At 40.5% G+C, this 26,018-nt stretch overlaps 1 protein-coding gene across 1 annotated transcript in view; it reads left to right on the top strand.

The window, feature by feature from the left end:
• Window positions 1-26,018, top strand: part of LOC128026620 (CUB and sushi domain-containing protein 1) — a 386,318-nt gene that overhangs the window by 349,884 nt on the left and 10,416 nt on the right. The window contains exons 52-63 of the mRNA XM_052613862.1: window positions 1,406-1,579; window positions 2,139-2,312; window positions 2,744-2,917; window positions 4,639-4,827; window positions 6,878-7,051; window positions 7,748-7,930; window positions 15,932-16,108; window positions 17,220-17,399; window positions 19,047-19,220; window positions 20,687-20,860; window positions 20,977-21,050; window positions 21,162-21,273. Of these exons, the coding sequence (XP_052469822.1) occupies window positions 1,406-1,579; window positions 2,139-2,312; window positions 2,744-2,917; window positions 4,639-4,827; window positions 6,878-7,051; window positions 7,748-7,930; window positions 15,932-16,108; window positions 17,220-17,399; window positions 19,047-19,220; window positions 20,687-20,860; window positions 20,977-21,050; window positions 21,162-21,273 (1,959 nt within the window). The remainder of the gene's footprint in view (window positions 1-1,405; window positions 1,580-2,138; window positions 2,313-2,743; window positions 2,918-4,638; window positions 4,828-6,877; window positions 7,052-7,747; window positions 7,931-15,931; window positions 16,109-17,219; window positions 17,400-19,046; window positions 19,221-20,686; window positions 20,861-20,976; window positions 21,051-21,161; window positions 21,274-26,018) is intronic.

Below are 26,018 nucleotides of genomic sequence, written 5' to 3'. Positions count from 1 at the left end.
TGTATGCACCATGATGTTGTTAATGAAAGGAACAGATGCAAACAGCTGGGGCTTCAGTTGTAATTTGAATTCTTAAACTGTCATAAAATTAATGTGGATTGATTGTATAATTACTGCATGCACCTAACAATGCTATAGTGCTGTTTTGCTAAGGTAAGTATAGCTATTATTATTGCTCATACTCAGGGTTGTGGGTCTTAACAAATTCCTTGCCCCAAGTATGAAATTTCTTGTGTATTTAATCCTGTATTTGTCACACTACACATGAGATATATCTTGATACCAGAATATCATGGAGGCTTTGAGGGTAACCTCTTTTGATCAGAAACCACACATGACAACGTAGTATTTAAATGAGCTAAAAAAATAATAATTAATAAACACCTTTGCAACCGCATATAGATGCGCTGACACTCAAAACTCCATAGCACCATGGCAAACGTTTTACATGGCCAATCACCTCTCACATTTCCTTCAGAAAATGTAAGAATCTACACTAGAATGCATATTACTAATATGCTGGCTGTTTACTAATTCTAAAGCACATATTTAGTGCCTTTTTCTGCATGACCATATTTTGATAACACTTTATTGTAGGGTCCCTTATCTTGTTGCTTAGTAGCATGCATATTACTTGAATATTAGCCATTTATTAGTACTAATTAAGCTCATATTAATGCCTTATATTAGGTGACCTTATTCTACATCCCTAATGGGAAAAGTTGTAGTTAATAGTCAATGTGTGTTTCCTATTCTAAAGTGTAATATATAACCCACATTATAGATCTCTTAATCATATCCCATACCTAAATTTAACAACTACCTAACTAACTATTAATAAGCAGCAAGTTTCGCAGTTAATAGTAAGTTAATGGTGAGAATGGGACCTTAAATTAAAGTGTGACCTGATTATCTTTACAAATCTAGAAGAGTACGAATGTATGGATTTAAAGTGTGATAATTAACTAAATGTTCATTTTGATTTCCATTTTAGTTATTTTGTGTTGTTATACTCTGTTATTGTTCTAAATTTTGAGAAAGCAGTAGCAATATACACTCAGAAATGAAGAAAAGATGTCACTGGGACGGTACCTAACAAAAATGTACCCTTTGAAAAGGTACCGCCCCAGTGACAGCTTTTGTACTTTTATTTCTGCGAGGGAAGAGAACTGTAAATAACAAAGAGTGTACAAACTTTTAACTGGCAGTGTACTGCTATTACCCTTGACATGTCCACCAATATATAAACACATCTGTGTTGTTTAGCCATAGCCTCTTCACCCCTCCATTTCCTGCTAGCTACTGTGAATAAGAATGGCATATTGTATCCATCATCATCAATGTGACCTTTTTCAGCTAAACATGCCAAGTGTATTCAAGAAATTGGAATGGCTTTTCCCCCCAGTTATTTCCTGTGGGGAGCTTCCATCCCTTCCTAATGGCAGGAAGATGGGCACTCTGACTACCTATGGTGCCACAGCTATCTTCATGTGCAACACAGGGTACACTTTAGTGGGCTCGCACGTGAGGGAGTGTCAGGCTAATGGTCTCTGGAGTGGAGATGAGACCAAATGTCTGGGTAAGTAGCATCTTTCAGCAGTGCTTCTCTGATTGGATGTTATTATTACTGAGTCATTCATGTGTAGAGCAAAGCAAATCTGTTTACTGGATATTTTTCTAGTCTATTATAGTATGCTTGTATAGTTCTAGTTATTGCACAGGACTAAGAACAATGTGATTTCCCCTAAGTAGGACATGTTCCTATTAGGCATTCCTATTAGGCATTCACAGCCCTAACCCTAAATTCACATAGTCTCGTGTTGCCAGTGTTAATTTATGACTTCCGTAGTGCTAAATAATCCTGGAAATAGGGGAAATACTTGAGCAAGCATTGAGAGAAGCTCAGCTGAGGTCTGCCACTGTGTGACAATCAGCGCTGACCCTAGAACACATCACCTGCTGCTTGACCAAACTACACAGAGGGCATTTCAACGAAATGTCAGGCAGTGACTCCCGGAGTGCTCTCTGAACATAACGCTGATATTTCCATACCTCATGCTCTGTAAAATGCCTAGTTTGAATCTGTGTTTGTGATACGTTTGTTGATTCTGGCCACTCTTTTTTTTTTTTTTTTTCAGCTGGTCATTGTGATTCTCCGGATCCAATTGTTAATGGCCACATCAGTGGTGATGGATCTAGTTATAGAGACACAGTCGTTTATCAGTGCAACCTGGGCTTTCGGCTCATAGGGACATCGGTTCGTATCTGCCAACAAGACCACAGGTGGTCAGGCCAAGCACCTGTGTGTGTTCGTAAGTGTCTTTTATTTATATATTTAGTCTTTATGTATTGATTCTTTAGCCATTTACAAAAATAAATAAATAATTAATTAATACTGGCACTTAGCTATTCTATTCTATTATATTCTATTCAATCTAATTTATTTAAAATAAAATAACCTTGCTATGTGTACTGTGCTAAATTAAGGTAGTAAGGAGTATGCTGGGTTTGAAATACTTATAATAGTTATATAAATTAGTTAATAATATTTAATGCATTAATTTGAGTTATTAATTTGTCATCTGGTGATACCGATTAATTACAAGACATCAGATTATTTGCCGAAGAATGTATTAAGTGACAACCATAATTTAAAAAAAAAAAATTGTAGCTTCAACGCATGCATAAACCATGTCAGCAGCTTCGAAAAAGAAGTGATTGACCATTCTCCTTTTCTCAACAGCCATAACCTGTGGCCATCCTGGAAACCCTGCAAACGGTCGGACAAACGGCAGTGAGTTCAATCTCAACGACGTGGTCAACTTCACCTGCAACACAGGCTATTTGTTGCACGGTGCATCCAGAGCCCAGTGTCGCATGAACGGACAGTGGAGCAACCCTCTTCCTGTGTGCAAGGGTATGAACCTTTTAAAAAACACGACTTTACTGTATATCAAATGCTTTCAGGCAACCTGTCCTTTGTTGAGAATCTCAGTGGAGACGCAGGCTCGAACACCGTCTTGTTATGCGAGAAGCTCCTTAGTGAGGCTGTTTAACACCCACAGCTCATGGGCTCAGCATTAACAGAGCGAAACCAGCATCTGTGCTCAGCAGTCTGAGTCAGCCAGTGAATGACAAGAAGCAATGTGCAAATAATTCTCTGTGTGTCATTTCCCATCTTGAAGTGTTGATTTGAAAGTCAAATGGGTCTGCAGCAACCCGTGTGACATTGTGGGATGCTTTCTCACATTAAGTAGGAGTAACCGTGCACATCTTGTCACTTTAATGATTCATTAATGTGCAAAGGAAGTTGTTGATGGTGGCCTGGTGAAACTGAATCGTGACAGTATAGTGAAGGCAGGTCAATGCATCTGAGATGGACAATTCCCCACAGGCTCAGCCAGAGCCCAGGGAAAAAGCTCTCAGCAGGGAGAAAGGCATGGCATTCCTCTGAGCAGATGCATTGTTAAAGAAAACAAGCCCAAGTTGAGTTGATGTGAGCTTTGTGTTTTTGATATAGTATTTAGAAAATTACTAACCTTCTTTTTTCTCCAATTATTATTATTTGTTGACATTTAAATGAGAAATGTAGAATTGTTACATCTAAATTAAAAAGGTAGAACTGACTTGCAAAAAAGTACATTTATCCTATACACATGAATAAGAAATCTAATGCACTTTGTAAAACTTAAATACAATTATACAAAACCACTGTTAATACACCCAATTTTAATGATCATATAGATTTGAAAATAATAATACTTTGCATTACTCATATAAATAAGAAGTAGTAACTGGCATATACAATTGTAAAAAATAAGATTTGTAAAAAATAAATAAATAAATAAATTCCCAAGTAATTGTTATTGTTTTTCAGCTGTCAACCATATGGCAATTATGCTGCCTTATTCTTATTCTGAGCTGTGTCCCTCTAAGATATTTATTTTCAAGGTACGCTCAGATGAAACCATGATGTCTCACAAAGAAAAACACACCAATAACAGGTGCCAATTATCAACATTTTAGCTGCTTGTCCACCCACTTTTCTTTTCCCCGGGGACTTAATTGAGTGCCGAGACAATGACAGCTGCCACAGAGGGAAGGCAGTCTGGTTTGTTTCCTCTGGACATGGCCTCAACTTCTATCTTTTTTTTTTTTTTTTCCTGTTAAATTGTGAAGTGCAGTAACTGAATTTGTACCTGCATGGACGACACAGCATGCCAAGGACATCATGTACACGGTTTGAGTACAGAAAAATGTAATATGACCACATCTCTCAAAATTTGTCAAGACAGTGTAGAAAGAATCAGCTACATGTGTAGAATAACGTTCACTGCATGAATAGATATGTCAGCTTTAGATCAGAATGCATGCATGACATGTTCTAGGTATGCACAGGAAAACAAAAGACGTTTCACTGTTGTGTAAGTGCACAGATAAAAGGCAAAGTAAGTTCTGAAGGAGCACAATTCACCCCCTTATAATTTATATCTTCAAAAAGAAAGTGCGGTTTACGGGTTGATTGAAATTGCTTCAGAGGCTGCACCAGTGATCCTACTGTTCAGCCTCCTCCATTGATTTCTTCTGTCTTTCCGCACTCTGTCAGACATTAAGCATCTGGCTGTTTTTATCTTGCAGTGGTAAACTGCTCTGATCCGGGCTTTGTGGAGAACACGATTCGTCACTCTCAACAGCTCTACCCCGAAAGCTTCAACTACAGAAACAGCGTGATGTATCACTGCAAGAGAGGCTTCTATCTGCTCGGCTCCTCCGTCCTCACCTGCCAGTCAAATGGCTTCTGGGACAGATCACTTCCTAAGTGCCTTCGTGAGTGATAGCCTCATGTTTAGTCTAATACACACTTGTCCAGAGATTCAGTGCCAAAAACCGCTTTGCTGTTGAATACATGTGATGGAATGCTTGAAAAAACTTTTTCAAAATTAGAATTGGTTCTTGGTCTCTGTAATATTCAACATTCTTAAAACAAGCTTAATTCATTGGAGAAGCAGGATTATTTAAGATGTTGAGACCTTTTTTTTTAAAGAAAAAAAATAAGAAAAATAAGCTTAGATCATACTTATATTACACAAGTTATTTTGATTTTTTTTTTTTTTTTTTTTTTTTTTTTTAAAGGACAAACTTTTGAGTGATTATCTATGTATTTTGGTTTACATAGATTTTTTTCTTTAAGCTTTAATATTTTTAGCGATTTTGCACAAAAGGGGATACATTTAGAGATGTAACTTTTTAGAGAGGGCTTTTGCATTCTGACAATGTGCTTTACCAAGCTAAAGGTAACTATAACTGTTGAACTGTCAGTGCACTAAAGTCATCTCTTAGAAGTTGCTTTTCTAAATCCATCCTCTTAAAAGCTCCACTATTTCAGCCATAAAGGACCACTTATGTAGCAGACACGACTTTTGTAAACAAGACAATTACTGCGTTGTCAAAATGTTTGTATTTATTTTTTAAATAGTTGAACAATATACAGATGCATTCGAACATCTTTTGCCATTGTCTTGCAAACGTGTTTTTTTTTTTTTGGGGGGGGGGGGGGGGGGTCTTATTTTTAAGTGTATTTTATAACTTGACAATAAGCCACGTTTCCACCGCAGGAACTTTACCCAGGAACTAGTGACTTTGGGCTGATACTCGGTGTGTTTCCACCGCAGGAACCAGTAACTAAATAAAGATCCGGGTAAAAAAATGCCCCTCAGAAAGTCCCTGCTGTCGATGTAGTACTTTTTCAGAAGTTCCAGAACTTTCGGGGGCGGGACTTGAGTGCTAAACATCCTGATTGGTTGAGTTAACGCAGCACTGTGATTTCAACCACCATTAATACGGATCATTTTCAAAATATTACTGTTACTGAGTCATGAAATGTAATTTTAAACATATTTCAGCCGAGAATGTAGTTGTTTAAAACTCAAATCTGTGTTTTTTTTTTTTTTATGAAGACAGCACTTATTTAAAAATGTTTCTCACAGAACACAGAAAGCAACAAGTCTGGGGGAAAAACAAGTTCCTGGTACAAAAGTTCTACCAGAAAGACTCGAAGAAGATATTGTAACAATTCATCCATTTATTTATGACCCAGCAAGCAATTTACAGTATTTATCGTAGTATTTGGTGTAGGCCCCATCCGTAAATAGCAGTCCGAGGGTACGGATTCAGGATTTCCTGCCTGATGATGAAGGCAGGGGTGCAGCCGACCCCTGTGAGGTTTTAGGAGGGACCATCCTGGTGGTGGTGGGATGGTTGGAGGTGAAGAACATCCTGAAGTGGTAAGGAAGATGGAGGGAAGAAGCTTGTTATTGGTGAGGGAGGAGCCCATCTTGGTGGTGGAGGGGTGGGTGGTGGTGAGTGAAGCGTTCAACATCTGCAAACTCAGACAAGTGTAAGCACAGGTTCTTTTATACTTCTATTATTAGAACGTGATTGGACAATTGAGAAGGTAATAGGTGATGCTAACAATTGAGTCTTCCTGGCAGAGCTTAAGCTAAAGCTTTCATTTCTGGGTCATTTCGGTGGAAACGCAGCAATATTATATTTTAAATGTGTCAAGTTAAGAAAATAGTTCAACATCTCAGGACTCTGCAGGTTTTTTTTTCTATTTTGTTGCTCTCCATATATCTGTTTGAATGCAAGCATTCAGCCAATGTGATTGCCTCTTTGGAAAACATCTAATTGGTGTCTGGGTATGGCTATGTTCAAATCTGGATATGGCTATGTTCAAAACTGTATAGCATTTACTTTTCTGCAGTATATAGGTTTTAAGCAGTGCTTTGCGGCACAGTTTGATATTATGGAATAGAAAACTGAAGTTTTGAAGAATCTTATCTGAGTTGGTCCTTTCTCTTTCTTCTGCCACCCATAGCAATATCCTGCGGTGATCCCGGCACACCGCCGTTTGCTGTCATGTCGGGCCAGAAGTTCACCAACAGAGCTGTAGTCCATTACTCTTGCAGCCAGGGCCGAACTCTTGTGGGGAACGCCACGCGCCAGTGTCTGGATGATGGCCGGTGGAGCGGCTCGCCGCCCTACTGCTCCGGTACACACTTCAGCAGGTGGCAGAGCCTCAGGGCGAGAGACTGCAGACCAGCTGGCTAGCTGATCTTTAAGCCTCTGTCTGAGCAGCTCAGCTTACTTCAGACTTAAGTGTCTATCTGAGCTCAGACAGATGTTAAATTTAAACAGTAACTGCTGTTGACATCAGCACTGACAAAGTTCTTGTATTCTCACTAGTCCAGATGATGTGCACATCACGCAGCTCTCTGACATTATATGTTTATGTGATAGGTTTATGAAATAATAACATAAACCAGACTAGAGCATAGCAGTTTGGTAAGAAGTGCACACATTCATTTTGTTCATATATAAACTGATTCAAGATAGATCGACCATGAGCTCTAAGATTGGTTTGCTGCTACAGAAGCATATATTAACACCTAATTTACAAATTCATGGTGAAGAAGGAATCCACCAATCAGAGAAGTCAAAAGGAAAACAGTAACTGAACCATAAAAAGGCCATCAGGGACACCCACACTGAAAATTATGTATTCAAGTTAGTGTCCTACACCTTTCGCATAAGAAGAGCACAGGCAGTTCGAGGGATGTGGAGTCACAGAGAAGACAGTTGACAACACAATTGTTGAATAAAGTCTTTATTTGTGTTTTATTTGCTTACAAACATTTCTTGAACCGAGGTCACTGAGGAACGAGAGTCAAGCCTATGTGCATTTCAGGTGATAGTCCGGGATTCTGTGGCGATCCAGGAATTCCTCCTCACGGTTCTCGTCTTGGGGAAGAGTTCAGGCATAAAAGCCTCCTAAGGTTCACGTGCGAAGCGGGCTACATGCCGATCGGATCTTCTGAGCGCACCTGTCTGCAGAACGGGTCCTGGACCGGAACCCAGCCCGTGTGTGAAGGTGAGAGTCACAGATACCTGTAGACTAGGATGTGGCTCTGCACTTGAGATTAATTTGATCAGAAAGCAAGCATTCCTCTGAGCAAATTGTAATCCAGTACAGGCAGTGGCCTAATGAGTAAAATGTATGCTTGAGGGACTAGGGTTTTTTAGTTTGTGCTGTATATTTATAAAGGTTTAAATGTATTCTTAGAAACTAAAGTCGGATCAAATTACGATGTGCTCTCTTTGTTTCTGAACCTCGCTTAACCTGCTGTGCTCACTGTTTCCTGAATTGTACACTGTAATTATTGTAAAATTGATCTTTTTATGCTAACCGGCCTAAAATCGGTAATTGCGACTTAACTCAATGACTCTGGTTAGTGGAGCCACACAAAAGGCCCTGTCATTAAGCATAGTATCTAATGATACATTACTTTACTAAGAATCACTCCTCTGGCTAGCTACAAATGGAAACACATGACATTTTGACATGATTCAGAGTGTGAGCAAAGAATATATATTAACTTCAAATGGTTCCCTTATTTTGCAACTGACCATATTCATGTTCTTTGTCATTGTCCTCCAGATTTCCCATATTCAGTCCCTGTTTGTGTATTTGATCACTGACTCTTGTCTGACAATTAGAACATTTTAAATTAGTTCATGTATAATTTATATTTAGTTTAGATATAGTTAATATAAATTAACAAATAACATTTTCTATTTTCTATTAACTTACCCACACCTAAACATTCATCAATTTCATTGCACAGCTTCATTTTATTTCTCAATATTTAATTTAGTTATTCTCAGATGAAAATAATAATATCACTCAGCAAATAAATCTCATGGAAGCTAGAGGTCTGAATCACCGCAGGAAGTATTTATGCCATATTATTAGAGGACAGCAACAATGTGCCCAATAGCTTAATGTGTTTTATCACTAATTTATTTGTTTGTTTTCAGCTACAGACAGTACAGATGGGGTTGTGTAAAAGAGATTGATAATATACATTATTCAGGGCACATTCATAATTGAATAGGGGCTATAACACATGGCTGAGACAGAACGCTGCGGGTGGTAACTCTTCGGTGGGCTTTAGTACAGTTGTGAGGATACAGACAATACTTTCCAGATACAGACATAAAACACAAGCCTGTTGCTACTTACAAATAATGACTTAAAGGGGTCATATGATGCTGATAAATAAAGAGAACATTATTTTGTGTATTTGATGTAATGCAATATGTTTATGCGGTTTAAGGTAAAAAAAAAAAACATATATATATATATATATTATTGTTTCTCCTCTATGCCCCGCCTTCTGAAATGCATTGAATTTTACAAGACTCATCGTTCTGAAAAAGCGAGATGTGCTCTGATTGGCCAGCTATCCAGTGCATTGTGATTGGCCGAATGCCTAAAGCATGTGATGGAAATGTTACGCCCCTTAACATACAGTATGCCATCTCCCAGGCCAGCAGCATGAGACTAAGGACCAATCCCAATTCTACCTCTTAGCCCTTCCCCTGTTGGTTTCATTTCGCATCAGAGGGAGTGTAAGGCATGTTTATAAACCATATAACTTAAGCAATTTGTGGGTTAGTCCATACTGGAGATGCAAACCATTTCAAATGATTCAGTTCGATTTGAAAGTGAAAGTGAAAGTGACGTTACATTCAGCCAAGTATGGTGACCCATACTCAGAATTTGTGCTCTGCATTTAACCCATCCGAAGTGCACACACACACAGCAGTGAACACACACACACACACTGTGAACACACACCCGGAGCAGTGGGCAGCCATTTATGCTGCGGCGCCCGGGGAGCAGTTGGGGGTTCGATGCCTTGCTCAAGGGCACCTAAGTCGTGGTATTGAAGGTGGAGAGAGAACTGTACATGTACTCCCCCCACCCACAATTCCTGCCTGCCCGGGACTCTAGAGAGCATCTAGAGAGCGTCAGTGCGGATCATTTCAGAAAGATAACAGCTTTAACACCAGCATTAAACACTTTTTTTAAATAAGTCGAGCTCATAACTCTCTTTCAGTCAGCAGCGAGTGTTTGAAATAACTTGATCCAATGTGGATTATAATCACGATACAAGGCTGAGATATTTATAAGCGATGCAAAAGACTATGCACGCTAGGCATTACTTAATAAATACACATTTGTGATAGAGAATAAGAAGCTGAGGTTTATCCAAGCGGTCATATTTACCATGTTTACTAATGTTTAGCGTGCATAGTCTTTTACATCGCTTATAAATATCAATATGATCAATGTATCATGTATTCTATAGTTAAAACATCGATGCTTTTGAATTTGAATATATAACAAAGCATGCAAACAAATGGCCACTTTTATCATGTTCATGTGTGATCGCACATGTTCCAGTGACTTATTTCTTAGTTTTCTGATAACTTATCTTTGTTGGTGAAATGATGAGGTTGCATGATGTTGTTCTGAGAGGTGTGTAAAGGGCGTCTTTTAGTAACGCGCAGCGGAGCTTCAGGCTCCACTATGGAATCCCTGCGCTATTCTGGCCTTGGTGCTACTGCCCCGAGTCTATTTGCCCCGCCCGGCATGCTTTAAGCCCTGGCTCGCACTGGCCCGACAGTGGAAATGCGGCTAATGACTACAGGCCTGTGGCTCTAACGTCTGTAGTCATGAAGTCATTTGAAAAACTGGTGCTGGCCCACCTGAAAGACATCACTGGACCCTTGCTAGATCCTATTCAGTTTGCCTACAGAGCAAACAGGTCTGTGGTTGATGCAGTAAACATCGGACTGCATTATGTTCTGCAACACCTAGACAGACCGGGGACTTATATGAGGATCCTGTTTGTGGACTTCAGCTCGGCCTTTAACACGATCATTCCAAACCTCCTCCTGCCCAAACTAACTCAGCTCTCCATGCCCACGTCCATCTGTCAGTGGATCAACAGCTTCCTGACAGACAGGCAGCAGCTAGTGAGGCTGGGTAAATACACATCCAGCACCCGTGCAATCAGCACCGGAGCTCTCCAGGTCTGTGTTCTCTCCCCACTGCTCTTCTCCCTGAACACTAACGATTGCACATTCCAAGGACCCTTCTGTCAAGCTCCTGAAGTTTGCAGACGACACCACACTCATCGGCCTCATTCAGGACGGTGACGAGTCTGCTTACAGACAGGAGGTAAAAGAGCTGGCTGTCTGGTGCACTCTCAACAACCTGGAGCTTAACATGTTCAAAACAGTGGAGATGATCGTGGACTTCAGGAGAAACCTCCCTGCACTCCCCCCACTCACCATCATGAACAGCACTGTGACTGCAGTGGAGTCATTCAGGTTCCTGGTAGCCACTATCTCTCAAAACCTGAAGTGGGACATTCACATTGACTCCATTGTGAAAAAGGCCCAGCAGAGGTTGTACTTCCTTTGCTAGCTGAGGAAGTTTAACCTGCCACAGGAGCTGCTGAAACAGTTCTACTCCACCATCATCAAATCCATCCTCTGCACTTCAGTAACTGTCTGGTTCAGCTCAGCTTCTAAATCGGACCTCAGAAGACTACAGAGGGTAGTCCGGACTCTCCCATCTATTCAAGAACTGTACTTATCCAGAGTGAGAAAAAAGGGCTGTCAAAATAACTCTGGACCCCTCACATCCAGCACACTCCCTCTTTGAACTGTTGCCATCTGGTCGACTCTACAGAGCTCTGAGCACCAGAACGACCAGACACAGGAAAAGTTTCTTCCCTCAGCCAATCCATTTTATGAACAGCTGATAATAACTGTGGAACACACTACACTATTTATATTTATAAACACATACACGTATTTATCTAACAAACATACTTAGCGTATACTTAATTTTTTTGCACATAATAAACATGTACATGCATAAATGCTCATTGTAACATACCTGCCATACATTGTCAATTTGTATATTGTCTTTCCTTACACACCTATTTGTATTTTTTTCTATTTTTTATTCCTGAAGAGAGCCGTCTTTTTCACAAAAAAAAAATCCCGCACCCGATGGAGAGGAATGGGGTGGATGATCTTGGCTGCAAGAGAATGAGAAATATATTTGTCCATGACCTCCCTCTCCGGATTGGAAAGCAAATATAATTTGCCTTTAGGCGGAGACGTACCTGACAATAACTCCATAGCACAGTCATAGGGATGATGTGGAGGTAGAGAAGCAGCCCGAGACTTACTGAACACTCTCTTCAGGTCGGGGTACTCACGTGGCACATTAGACAAGTCAGTGTGATCATCCTGAAACACAGAACAAGACAGGGGAACATGTAGACAACATACATGATGTATAACAATATTCACTCCAGGACAAGACAGAATTTTTTCCCCAGTTTATGTGGGGATTATGGAGCACCAGCCAGGGATACCCCAAAACCACAGGAGCAGCAGGAGTGTCAGTGAACAGAAAGTCAATGTCCTCAGTGGGTTGTCCAGAGTTTAATGGCGACCTTGGAATGTGTGACGGAGGGTAATGGCTGACCATTAAGAGCCACCGCAGAGATGGGCTGAGAAAGTTCTACCATGGGTATCTTAAGTCTTTTAGCCACATTAATGTCTAGAAAATTACCCCCTGCCCCCAAATCCACCAAAGCCTCGCAATCAAAAGTTAATGAATGAAGTGTCAGCATTACCGGTAGTGACGTGACAGAAAGAGAGGATTTTTTGAGAGTTGCTTCACCGTCAGTAACCTCTTACCTACTGGCGGGCACCGGCTTTTACTGGACATTGCTGAACGACGTGACCCCCGGCTCCACAGTACAAGCATAATCCTTGCTCTCTGTATCTCTGCTTCTCCTGCTGCGATAGGCAAGATCTGCCCATCTGCATGGGTTGGGGATCAGGGAAAGGGAACTCCCTCTCCTCAGTGACTGATGACATGTTGCTATGATGACTGACGTCAGGGATTCTCCGTAGTGTCTTCTGTTGGACACACCTCCTTACTCTGGCATCCACACGAATAGCCAGCTCAATGAGTTTATCCACCCTCATGGGTAAATCCGAGGAATAAATCTCATCCTTGATGGTGTCCGAAAATCTGTGTAACAACAGGTCCAACTGTGCCTCAGAATTCCAGCCACACACTGCAGCTAAAGTATGAAATTCGATAGAATAATCGGCTACGGTGTGATCCCCTTGTTGCAGCTCCACGAGAAGTCTAGCTGCCTCTCTGCCATAAGCAGCGCGATCAAATATCTTCTTCTACTCCTCTGAGAACACTTGAAAGAAGGCACAGCACGAAAGTCTCTGTTCCCACACAGTGGTTCCCCAGCGAGCCGCTCGTCCTGTGAGCAGAGTTATAATGAACGCTATCTTAGACTCCTTGGTGGGAAACGATGACGGTTGAAAATAAATATAGAGGGAGCATTTAGCAAAAAATTTGTGACACAACTGGGGCTCCCCGGAATAAAAAGCTGGTGAGGCTCAGGAGAGCGGATATTTTGATCCACGGCAGCTGGTGGATTAGACGCAGGTGGTTGCTGAGAAGAAACGGTCTCTAACTTGAAGCGCTGAAACTGAGTGGTAAGTTCCGTGAGTGACCAGGACTTGGACAGCACAACCCGTAGCCATCCTCTGGTCCTCTTGGTATTCCATGCGAGAGTTACCACTGGTTTAAAAGTCTTGTAGTTCTGCCAAGCTCGCTGGTTCCATTTTGGTTGGTTTGTTCTGTCACAATGATCGAGTCACGAGATCCAAGTGCAAGGTAAAAATGTTTTTTTTGTAGCTCAGATAGTCAGCAATGAGAACATAGGAAGACGATGGCATAACCCCAGATGAATCACGTCCAGAACACTCAAGCTGCAGTAACTCAAAACCAGCACAGGAATCTCAGGCGGGCGAGGAATAAGATCCAGAGAATGCCAACTCGAGGAACAGGAGCACAACAAGACAAGAGAGACAGACGAGATATCAACGAACCTGCAACATGAACAGGAAGCCAGCCAAACTTAAAGGCAGCGCAAATGAGCTACAGCTGGTGCTCATTAACGCAGCTGTTGCAGACAGACACAATCAGACAGAGACACAAAATAAGCGCACTGACCCATGAACCGTGACATGGATATCACTAGATCCGGACATCACTAGACGAGTCAAAAAAAAAACAAAAAACATTACAAACCAGGTTTTTATTGGAACCATTTGGGACATAATTACTTATATTGCCTTTTTACATGTTGCGTTGCGTTGCATATCGCGCTGCGTAAACATGAAACCATGTCTGCATGATCTTAGAAACAACAAACAAACCTACTCTACAGTGCTCAAAACTGTTTCGAGCACATTGAAACTGCGTTTGAATTATCAGTGCCAAATTAATGAAAATATAAATAACTTACTTACAATCTGTGAGTCAGAAGTTCCAGACTGTCCTTGCAACGTTTGAAATGCCCCGCTTTATAGAAACAGCCATTGTGCCACAGATGTGTTGCAGGCTAGTCCACATCCATAAAATGCACAGCATTGATCTGAATATTTGGTTTGGACTGTTCTGGAACAGTTTTTAAATAAAACTTAACCACTGAGTTCTAGTTGTGTCCTCTTTTCGAAGGCCAAACACGTTTTTTCGCTTTCACAACGATGTTCCATTACATTTCAGCGGTGGCAACAGAGAGAATAAAAGTTACTCCTCCTTTCTTTGCGTGAACATTTGGGCGGCGTTATGCAAATCTTTCCACATAATGACGTAGAGATGTGAGGGTGTGTTAGAACAAGCCATTTTAGAGGGGAGGGGTTGACTGTTAACTTTTATAAAGAACATCTTTTGGATTTGAGACTGTAGTCTTTGCAGCTTTACAGATTTTCTTTATGCTCCAAGAGCTTGTAACACTCCAAAGAGAAAGAAAATTTTTAAATCGCATCATATGACCCCTTTAAAATTGGGAGCTGTATCTGTTTACAGCAGCCCTGTATTGGGATCCCATTAAATCTTAATTGGTCCAGTATTTCTCTATTTACTTACATTTTATATTATTTAATCCAAGAGGATATGAGGGCCAAATTACAGCTACAAAATGTTGAATAAAGATTAAGTGAGTCCTCTATGTCACCAACTATTTAAACAACTGTTCTGCTGATGTAAATAACCTAGAGATGATGAAACTCCAAATGCAATTATAGAGGTTTAATAATGATTTCTTAACTGTAACTTAACCAACAACTAATTGATATTCAATATGCTCTTGGGGCATAAAAACACCCTTAAATTATTGTTTCTTTAATAGAAATGAAAACAAGTCATTTAAATCTAATTTTCTTTTGCACATTGTTCATCATAATTTAGAAATCATTATTGAAAGCTGTGTCATAGGGACACCTGACCAATTGCAGGTAGTTACCGTGCATCTCTGTGCATGTTTTCAGATTCTAATAAATCTGAACTCTATTGTTATTTGAAAGTACTAGCAAAGAAAATAATTAAAGTTGGAACTAATTTGATCTACCTTTCTAGCAACACTCTAGGCTCCGGTTTCCTGTACTGTTTATTTAAAAGATCCTGTTAAAAATAATTTCACAATAGAAAATTACTTTGCATAAAATTCCTTGTTCTTTCTTTTTAAAAAACAGTCAAAATGTACAATTTAAATATTGGCTGTTGCACATGAGTCGTCATAATTAAGAAAAGTGCTGTCGTAGGGACACACGACCAATTAAAGGCTGTCACGCATCTCTGTGCTATTAGAATTCAAACTCTAATTAACCACATTGGCGCGTATCATCTTTACTGCCCTTATCTGAAAACGACACTTCAAAGTATGAGGAAAAAGAGAAAAAAAAAACTTGTTAAAAGCTAATTGGAAATGGAAGTTTGTCTACCTTGCCTACAACACTCTGCAGGCTGTAAAACACTGTGATTGTGGTCTAATTTCAAGTGTTTTGCATGAGGTGCTAGCCCTTAGATATGTTTCACAGACGCTCTTCTCTTGCGACTGCTGTTTTCAATCCCAAAGGGCTCACATTCTCTCTTTTAACTTCTTTGGGTCTTTGATTGCCTTCCCAGCTGTATCCTGTGGAAATCCTGGAACGCCGGCCTATGCCAGGATCATTTTCAGTGATGGTATGCTGTTTCCTAGCTCGGTGACGTACGCCTGCTGGGAGGGGTACAAGACAACGGGCCTCACCACTCGCCATTGCACCACCAATGGCACCTGGACCGGCTCAGCACCAGATTGCATCGGTCAGAACAGCAACTTTTACTCTTTGTGATTAACAAATGTTTTTATTTATTTATTTATTTATTTATTTATTTATTTATTTTTTATTATTATTATTATTATTTTTTTTACCCTGCTTTTGTAATTACACAGGCATTGCTTATGTAATGTACCCTGTGTGCTTCAGGGGTTGCACTAAGTGCACTAATAACGGATGAGTTCTGTCACAAGTCACGTGATCCATCAATGTTAACACAGATTGAACATGTTAACAAAGTTTCTCTTCTTAAGTTAAAAAAAAGGGGGCGACAACAGGAAGAATCATCATCTCTCCATAAAGTTCAGCAGTTTAAGCTGTGTGATATAGGTTTTGTTTAATAGCCTGTAATGGGAAAATATACAGTGGGGCCCAAAATCTGATACCACATTGAAAATCTGGGATATAGAAATGTATTTAGCCTGGATAAAAGAGATCAAATAAAAACAAAGACAAGTTAGAATATTCTAGGTCATAAAATAAAAATTATTATTATTTATTTATTTTATTTTATTTTTTTCTATTAAAGGTCAGCTGTTTTTGATTCCACTGAAGTACAAAATGGTCTTTGAGACATTCTCAAATTATACTCATTAGCTTTTACAAAGACATGTGGTGGTGTTATCTAAGCAAAAGATGGACAGAACTGACTACTTATTTTAACAAAAAAAATATTATTCTGATCATGAATTTTTTAATGAGAAATGTAAAATAAAGTGCTTAAAATATATGTGAATTGTGAGCATTGTTGGTCCCACGTGAAGGTGAAAATAATGTGAAACCAAATGTAGCCCAAAAGACCCAATATTTTAAATATAAGGTGCATACAGAAAGTATTCAGACCCATTTTTTCACATTTAATGATTTATTCTTTAATATTAATTTATGTATATATTTATTTTCCATATCCATTTACATCCCATACTCTGTCTACACAGTAAGGACTAACAGATGAAAATTCATATGAAGTTGTAGGGAGTGCAGTTTGATGTGAACAGAAATAATAATTATTATTATTAAATGTCCTTGTGCAATCTCTATGACTTAATAAAGAATGTTGAAAATGTTTGAGTCTAGCTTGTCCTCTCTCTTTGCAGTTATCAGCTGTGGGGATCCTGGTCCAATTGCCAATGGAATTTACATTGGAAATGAGTTCATATTTAACAAAACCATCCACTTTCGCTGTAACCCTGGGTATGTGATGGAACCCCCTGGTTCATCTACTCTACGCTGCAGCAAAGATGGCACTTGGAATCAGACCAAACCAAGCTGCAGAGGTAACTTACAAACATACACGGTTCTCTCTGTGAAGGCAGAGAGGGCAGAATTTCCTGTCACTCTGCAAACAGCATCACGAGAGCTTTTAAAATATATACTAATATTGTGGAGTTCTTCGCAACTTCAAAAGCCTTTCAGATGTTTTTGATCTTTGTTTTTTTTTTTTTTTTTGACTTGCCTGGCAAAGTGAGATTATTCACTTATGAACTCCAAGGAGATGTTGCCATGAAATGTGTAGGATCTATGTTATCAGATGTCAAAATGAAATTAGCAAGTGGTGCAATGCAGACAGCTCAGCCTCCTCACGATCGGTTCTAGAAAATATCATATATATATATATATATATATATATATTATTATTATTATTATTATTATTTTTTTTTTTTTTTTTTCTGATGCAGGAAGAAATGTGATAGATGTTTAATATTCAGAGCGATTTTAGTACGTAATCCCATTAAGTCATCGTTTCCTCCCATAAGCAATACACTTCCTCCCATTAGCAAATGGAACGTAATGATCAAGGAAAGAAAATAAATAACTCTAATCCCCTTGTTAGCATACTCTTCTTTCAGATCTCCCTTTTCTGCATCTAAACAAGTGAAAGAAGGAGGTGCTGGGTTTGGACACATCTTCCGTCAGTAATAATGATGGTGATGAAATCAGAGCTGTCGGCTGTTCAGAATTCCTTTTAAAATGCATTTCAGATCCATTCCTTTAGTTTGAACTGAGGTAGCAAACAGAATATGGAATTTGAATTTGAATATAGGACAGTCTAAATAATATCTAAATAAAGGTAGGTGTAGGTTTTAATGCTACATGACATGGGGTATTTCCAGAAACATTACTTTATATTGATAACCAATGTTTAAAAAGCCACCTATAGAGGTTTGTATTTAATTTATATATGTGTAGTTGAGATGAAATATTTTCAGACACATCCTGCAGTGTGATGTGCTATGTAAAAACACTTTTCTTATTATAGCATAATGATTAGTCACACAGCATTTATAAACAAATTAATTTCACCTAAGGACCCTTCATGATGGCAAAAAGGTGATCAATAACAGTGCAAAATGTACAAGGCATGGTGTTCAGTTGCAGCAACAAAAATATTCATTTAATGCATTCTTATAGATTTTATTGTAACATTTAGTTAATGTCAATAAATAAATAAATAAATAAATAAGTAATAAAAAAATGGTGTAAAGCATCAGTTGACAATGGTGAAAGTCCATTTCCATAATGCGTTAATTTATGTCAAATTTTGATGTTAGTATTTATTTTTTAAAGGTTATATGAATGCAATACTTTTACCCTAAAATGTGTTTCAATGTCGTTCCTTTTTTTCTTTTCTTTTTTGATGGTATTAAAAATATGTGCAATCAGTTAAAGATGTATTCTACGTACAGTGTCACTGAGTAAATTTTGACATAATTAGTCAAATTATTAATTTAATTATGTGTTTTCTTACAAAACTTGGATTAATGAAAATCTTTAGCTGTGAGAGTGTTAAATTTATTTAAATTGCAATGCAATTTCAATTACAGGACTCTATCCAGTGATCATTGGACTATCCCAGTTCCACTCAATGAAAAAAAGGGGGCCAATTATTAAATACTGAATACTTTTGTGGTGGTGTTTTTCAGTCATCATGTGTGGCCAGCCACCAGCTATACCCAATGGGCGAGTGGAGGGCTCAGACCTGCAGTGGGGTTCAAGTGTTACCTACAGCTGCTTTGAAGGATACCAGTTGTCCTCTCCTGGAATAGCCACATGTGAAGGGAACGGCATATGGCGTGGCGAAATCCCTCAGTGTCTGCGTAAGTACTGTTATGTTCCATTGACAGAAAACAAAATTAAACTCCATTAACACATCCATGAAAAGATCCAGCATATACGAATGATAATGATCATGTGAGGATAAAAGTACAGTCTGTTTTGTGCTAAGCTAACACTTTCTGTAGTTCGCTCTAACATTTAAGAAAAAATAAAAATAATAAAATAACTAATAACCACCTAAACACATATTCTTCAGTATTAATAATATAGCAAGATCTCTACCATTTTGACATTTTTCTGCCATCACACCATTCATACCATCATAGCGCCCAGCTGTAAATCCACATATGGGCCAAAAGTTGATATTTTCTGCGGCGACTGTTGTTGTCTTTAGAGTATTGTGTCGCTATGATGGAAGGTCCATGGCTTGACTGAAATTGTGTGAAATGCAGCTACACCACATTATAAAACCAGTTTTGACATTTTCAATACAAGTGTCAACACATCACAAATGGATCCCTCAAGTAGCCTGGCTTTCCAGCATGCAGCGTGAGAAGTACGAGGTGCATGCAGAGAATCACTGTTAAATCCTTCTAGCTTTTATTGAAAGCCTTTGACACAATGTTACAACAAAAATCCTTGTTAAAAGTGACAGAAAAAAGAAACCTTATTGTAAGTACACACACCAAGAAGTATTATTATATGAAAAAGAACAGGGCTAGTTGTCTGACGGAGAAGATGTCAGGAAGACTGCGTATATCTCAGTAAGTAAAGTTTGGAGGCACAAGACACAAATGCTTGTTTTCTCCAGAAGTGGTTTTGTATGCTGCTTTGAAACTTGTTGAAATCAAACTTGTTGATCAATACCTTTGATCATCTAAACAAAATTTTGGTCACATTTTATTTTAAGGTCCAATTCTCACTATTACCAAACCATTAACTAGGACTTTTGCCTCAATAAGTTCCTAATTTGCTGCTTATTGACAGTTAGTAAGGAAATTGTTACATTAATTTAGGTATTAGGTAGGATTAGGGATGTAAAATATGCTCATGCAGAATAAATATCACATTGTACATGTATTTGATACAAAAATAATTAAATTAAATAATTGATTAAATCAAATGGGGGAAAAAAAAGATAAATTGTAACTATATTTTCATGTTTTCTCAAGCAAAGCAGATTGTTGAAGTCCACTGAAAACATATCTTCATAGACAATCATAGCAAACAAATGAATCCGTTTGATCTGATCATTTGACAGCACACTTGATCAAACAAATCAGTCTAATCAATTTCTGAGGGTTTTTATTATTCCTTTGCATTTCCAATGCTTGACTATCTTGTTTTAATGACAGTCTACTGCATATACTGTATACACACACACACACACAAGCACACACACACACTCATGTTTGATTTCTGTGAAAAGTGAGGACATCCCATAGGCATAATGGTGGTACACACACACACACACACACACACCGATATATATATAATTCCTTTACAGCCATGTTATGTGGAGATCCAGGCACTCCTGCAGAGGGCTTCATAGAGGGCCGGCAGTTCACCTACAAATCAGAGGTGTCATTCTACTGCAGACCTCCATTCCTGCTGGTGGGCTCCTCAAGAAGAGTTTGTGAGGCGGACGGTTCATGGAGTGGAATACAGCCTTCATGCATCGGTGATCCACTATATACCTTGAATAAAAGCAATGCAATTCCACTGCCATGCGATACATAAATATTGATTTATATATTTAAATACATTCTTCTAAAATATGTGAATGTCTGTTTATAGATCCAACCAACAATGCATGTAAGGATCCCGGAACCCCAGCATATGGAATTCCAGTCCAGGCTCAGGGATTTGAGGTGAGAACAAATGACATTCAATAATTTCCTGTCCTTTAGTTGAGTAAATAACAGCTTGTGTTTCTTTGGTTTCAGGGTTTCAGTCCCAATAATGTAATTCTCTTTTTTCAGGTTGGAAGTAAAGTTTTCTTCAGATGTCGGAAAAACTATCACATCCTCGGCTCAACAACAAGAACGTGTTTAGAAAATTTAACATGGAGTGGGATACAACCAGAGTGTGTTGGTAAGCATCAATATATACAGATTGTGTTCCAAAAGCTAGTGAGCTGCCCATGCTGGCAGCATCTTAGTGCCTTGAGCATGAAAGCTATTCTGAGAAACCTTCTTTAGGCCAAATTCTAAATTAACTTTGCTTGTATCCATTGCACAGAGGACAATACCAGGTTGCATTGTGACAATGTAAAAAAACATAAAAAATAAATAAATATATATATATATATATAAATTAATTTAAATAATAAAATCAAACCAAGTTGGGGAAGATATAAGACTCTTAGATATTAAAAAAATTCTAAAAATAAAAAACTGATTATAAATAGAAGATTTTCCACATTAAGTGTATCTACGTATCATTATACCGCCCACACACTATGATAGTTTTGCTAGAACTTTATTTTAAGGAACAATTCTCACTATTAACTAGCTTGCATAATACTAGCCTATCAGCTGTTTATAAGTACTTATAAAGCACATATTAATGCCTTATTCTGCGTGAACATATTGTAGATCCCTTAATCATACACCATTCCTAAACTAAACAACTACCTTACTAACTATAAGTAAGTAGCAAATTAGGAGTTTTGTCAGGGTTACTGAGGGAGAGGACCCAGATGCAGAGTGAACAAGGAACGTTTATTGACAACAAGACAAAGCACGACAGGAGGGAGTGGCTTGAACAGTCCAGACAGTAGGATTGGGTAGATGGGTAGACAGTGAAGCAGGCAGATGGGGGGGATGACCGCCGAGGGGGCTCTGGGTGATAACTGAGTGCAGGACTGTTGAGGAGGCTGTGCAAGGGACCAGACCACAACACCAGGAACCAAGGGCACTTGACTATAGAGGTAAAGCCACACACGTCAGATCTCCAGGCGGGGAGGCCCAGTAGCCAGGGAGAAGGCAGCAGGCAAGACAGGAACAGACAGAACTCACAAAACACTAGACAAGACTTAAGACAACATGAGAACAACAACAACAACAACAATAATAATAATAATAATAATAATAATAATAATAATAATACAAGGGCAAAAATCAGACCGGGGAGCTATGACCTAGAAACAAGATGACTAGGGAAGTAACCAAAGCTAACTAACCAAAGTAAACTAAAAAGGTAAAGAAACAAATACAAAATAAAGTTCTAGAAATAACTGGAAAGACTAACCAAGAGAATAACTCAAAGGGGAAAATAAATACTTCAAAGAACAAGTCAAACTCAAGTCAAATTAAAAGTGAGATCCAAACAAAAAGAAACACTTAAACTAGACTAGAATAAACAGGGTCGAGATAAACTTAAACTAACAAATACCAGACTTAAACTGACAAGGGAAAAACTCTATTAGTATAGAACAGCTAGCACGCTAAGCAGACACTAACTCACACACAAAACGAACAGGCAACACATGAGGGAAATGGTCACAATAAAAGCATACAGAGACATGAGAAACAGGTGACAACACTCTGACTAATGGGGACTAGACAAGAGGGCGTGACCAGGGAAAACAAGGAGGTGGGACAAGAGGAGCACGTGGTAGACACAAGAGACACAACCATGTGCTCAGGCACAAAATAAACAAAGACACATTGAACAAAGACAGTACAGACAAGACTTTCAGGGCAGGATCCTGACAGTACCCCCCCCCCCCCCTCCAAAGGACGCCTCCAGGCGTCCACCCTGGGTGGAGGAGTGAAAGGGGGCACAGGCATGGTAGGGGGCCAAGATGGTACTGACTGGGGGGGTGGGTGGGATGAAAACCTTGGAAATCCAGGCCTATCAGGGAAAACAGGGGGTGGGCTGGGAGGGGTGGAAAAAGTTCCAGGGAATGGTTAGGCCAGGGTGCTGCCGGCTTGGGGAAACCCGGTCTATCCGACTCTGCAAAGGTGGGGGCATGGCTGGTGGCACCTCTCCCTACAGGAACACCTCTCACAGGCAAGGGTTGCCAACTGGACTGGGTATTCAGGTTGGATTGCGGGGTATTCTTGGTTGGCAAGACATGACTAGCAAGGGATTCTGGAATGGCTTTAAAGAGATTAGGGTTCTCTGGACCGGGCTCCAAAGGCGACTGTGGAAGGTTTGTGGGGACTGTTGAAATGCCCTCCTGGGCCACAGGAAGAGACTCAGAAGCTGATAAACTGCCCCCTGGGGCGGCAGGAACGGGCTCAGAGACTGACCTTTGAGTGGCCTGGCGGGTGGACGAACTGCCCTCCGGGGCTGCAGGAATGGACTCAGGGACTGATTCTTGAGGGCCCCCTGGGGTTGCAGGAATGGGCTCCGGACTTGGTCCTGGACTGCCCTCCGGGGCTAATGGAACTGACGCGTGAGTGCATTCTTGCCCGCCCTCAGGGGCTGCTGAGCTGCCCTCCGGGGCTACTGGAACTGACTCGGGAGTGGGTTCTTGACCGCCCTCAGGGGCTGCTGAGCTGCCCTCCGGGGCTACTGGAACTGACTCGGGAGTGGGTTCTTGACCGCCCTCAGGGGCTGCTGAGCTGCCCTCCGGGGCTACTGGAACTGACTCGGGAGTGGGTTCTTGACCGCCCTCAGGGGCTGCTGAGCTGCCCTCCAGGGCTACTGCAACTGACTCGGGAGTGGGTTCTTGACCGCCCTCAGGGGCTGCTGAGCTGCCCTCCGGGGCTACTGGAACTGACTCGGGAGTGGGTTCCTGACCTCCCTCGGGGGCTGCTGAGCTGCCCTCCAGGGCTACTGGAACAGACTCGGGGGTGGGTTCTTGACCACCCTCGAGGGCTGTGGAATTGCCCGCTGGGGCCACCAAGATTGGAGTCCTCTGTGGGCTAGACACAGGGGCTGGAGCAGACACTGGAGTGAGCTCTGGAGCTGGCTGCTCACCACTGGACTCCATGGTCATGACTGAAGCAGCAGGCCACTTGAGATCACCCAGGGAAACTGCAGGAGGGATCTCCAGACTAAGGTCTCTAGCTCTCCTGGCGCAGGCCCTCCTACCCTTTCGTCTCCCAGGCCTGTAAGCATTCATGTCACCTACATCTTGACTTACATGAACTGACATTGACACAGAATTTTCAGGACTGGACTTGACTGGCTTTGAATGGACTAAAACAGGCTTGACTGGCACAGGAACAGGGGCTAACAGGGGAACCTCCCTCATGGCTTCCTTGAGCTTGACTGCTTCAGAGCACTTGGTTGACTCAGACGTGACTATGAGGGATACAGCCGATTCGGAGGCTGGAACCAGCACAGAGGCCTCCATGACAGATGCAGCAGCTTTGGCCGCCCTCCTTCTCACTCTCCTTTTCTCAGTGGGAGTCAAAAGATGATCAGGGACATGACTCGATCGAGTGAGAGTGGGGTGATCACTGTAGGGGGACTCTGGTGGTGTAAGTATCTGCCAATCCTTGCGGTGGTGCAAATAATTGGAAAAGTTCCAAAAGTCCAAGATCCTCAATTGCTCCATCTCCCACTGAGGCAGTGGGTCATCCAAACAGAGGTTGAAGACATCCTTAAGGGCTGCATTCTGGTACTCAAGGCCCCTACACATAGTCCAAAAGAATTGGGCAAAGGCCCTCACCTCTTGCCCCTGCTGCCGAAGTGCACCCAGGCCTTGCTGGCGGGCCAGTCTCTCCTGAGCATTTGCAGGCGGTAGGATCTTGATACTCATTCTGCTGGGTCCTGACTGGGCCGGTTCGTTCTGTCAGGGTTACTGAGGGAGAGGACCCAGATGCAGAGTGAACAAGGAACGTTTATTGACAACAAGACAAAGCACGACAGGAGGGAGTGGCTTGAACAGTCCAGACAGTAGGATTGGGTAGATGGGTAGACAGTGGAGCAGGCAGATGGGGGGGATGACCGCCGAGGGGGCTCTGGGTGATAACTGAGTGCAGGACTGTTGAGGAGGCTGTGCAAGGGACCAGACCACAACACCAGGAACCAAGGGCACTTGACTATAGAGGTAAAGCCACACACGTCAGATCTCCAGGCGGGGAGGCCCAGTAGCCAGGGAGAAGGCAGCAGGCAAGACAGGAACAGACAGAACTCACAAAACACTAGACAAGACTTAAGACAACATGAGAACAACAACAACAACAACAATAATAATAATAATAATAATAATAATAATAATAATAATAATAATAATAATAGTAATACAAGGGCAAAAATCAGACCGGGGAGCTATGACCTAGAAACAAGATGACTAGGGAAGTAACCAAAGCTAACTAACCAAAGTAAACTAAAAAGGTAAAGAAACAAATACAAAATAAAGTTCTAGAAATAACTGGAAAGACTAACCAAGAGAATAACTCAAAGGGGAAAATAAATACTTCAAAGAACAAGTCAAACTCAAGTCAAATTAAAAGTGAGATCCAAACAAAAAGAAACACTTAAACTAGACTAGAATAAACAGTGACGAGATAAACTTAAACTAACAAATACCAGACTTAAACTGACAAGGGAAAAACTCTATTAGTATAGAACAGCTAGCACGCTAAGCAGACACTAACTCACACACAAAACGAACCGGCAACACATGAGGGAAATGATCACAATAAAAGCATACAGAGACATGAGAAACAGGTGACAACACTCTGACTAATGGGGACTAGACAAGAGGGCGTGACCAGGGAAAACAAGGAGGTGGGACAAGAGGAGCACGTGGTAGACACAAGAGACACAACCATGTGCTCAGGCACAAAATAAACAAAGACACATTGAACAAAGACAGTACAGACAAGACTGTCAGGGCAGGATCCTGACAAGTTTACTGAGGCAAAAGTCATAGT

Source organism: Carassius gibelio, chromosome A13, assembly GCF_023724105.1.
Source record: "Carassius gibelio isolate Cgi1373 ecotype wild population from Czech Republic chromosome A13, carGib1.2-hapl.c, whole genome shotgun sequence".
Lineage (NCBI taxonomy): Eukaryota > Metazoa > Chordata > Actinopteri > Cypriniformes > Cyprinidae > Carassius > Carassius gibelio.
This window is presented reverse-complemented; position numbering and strand designations above follow the sequence as displayed.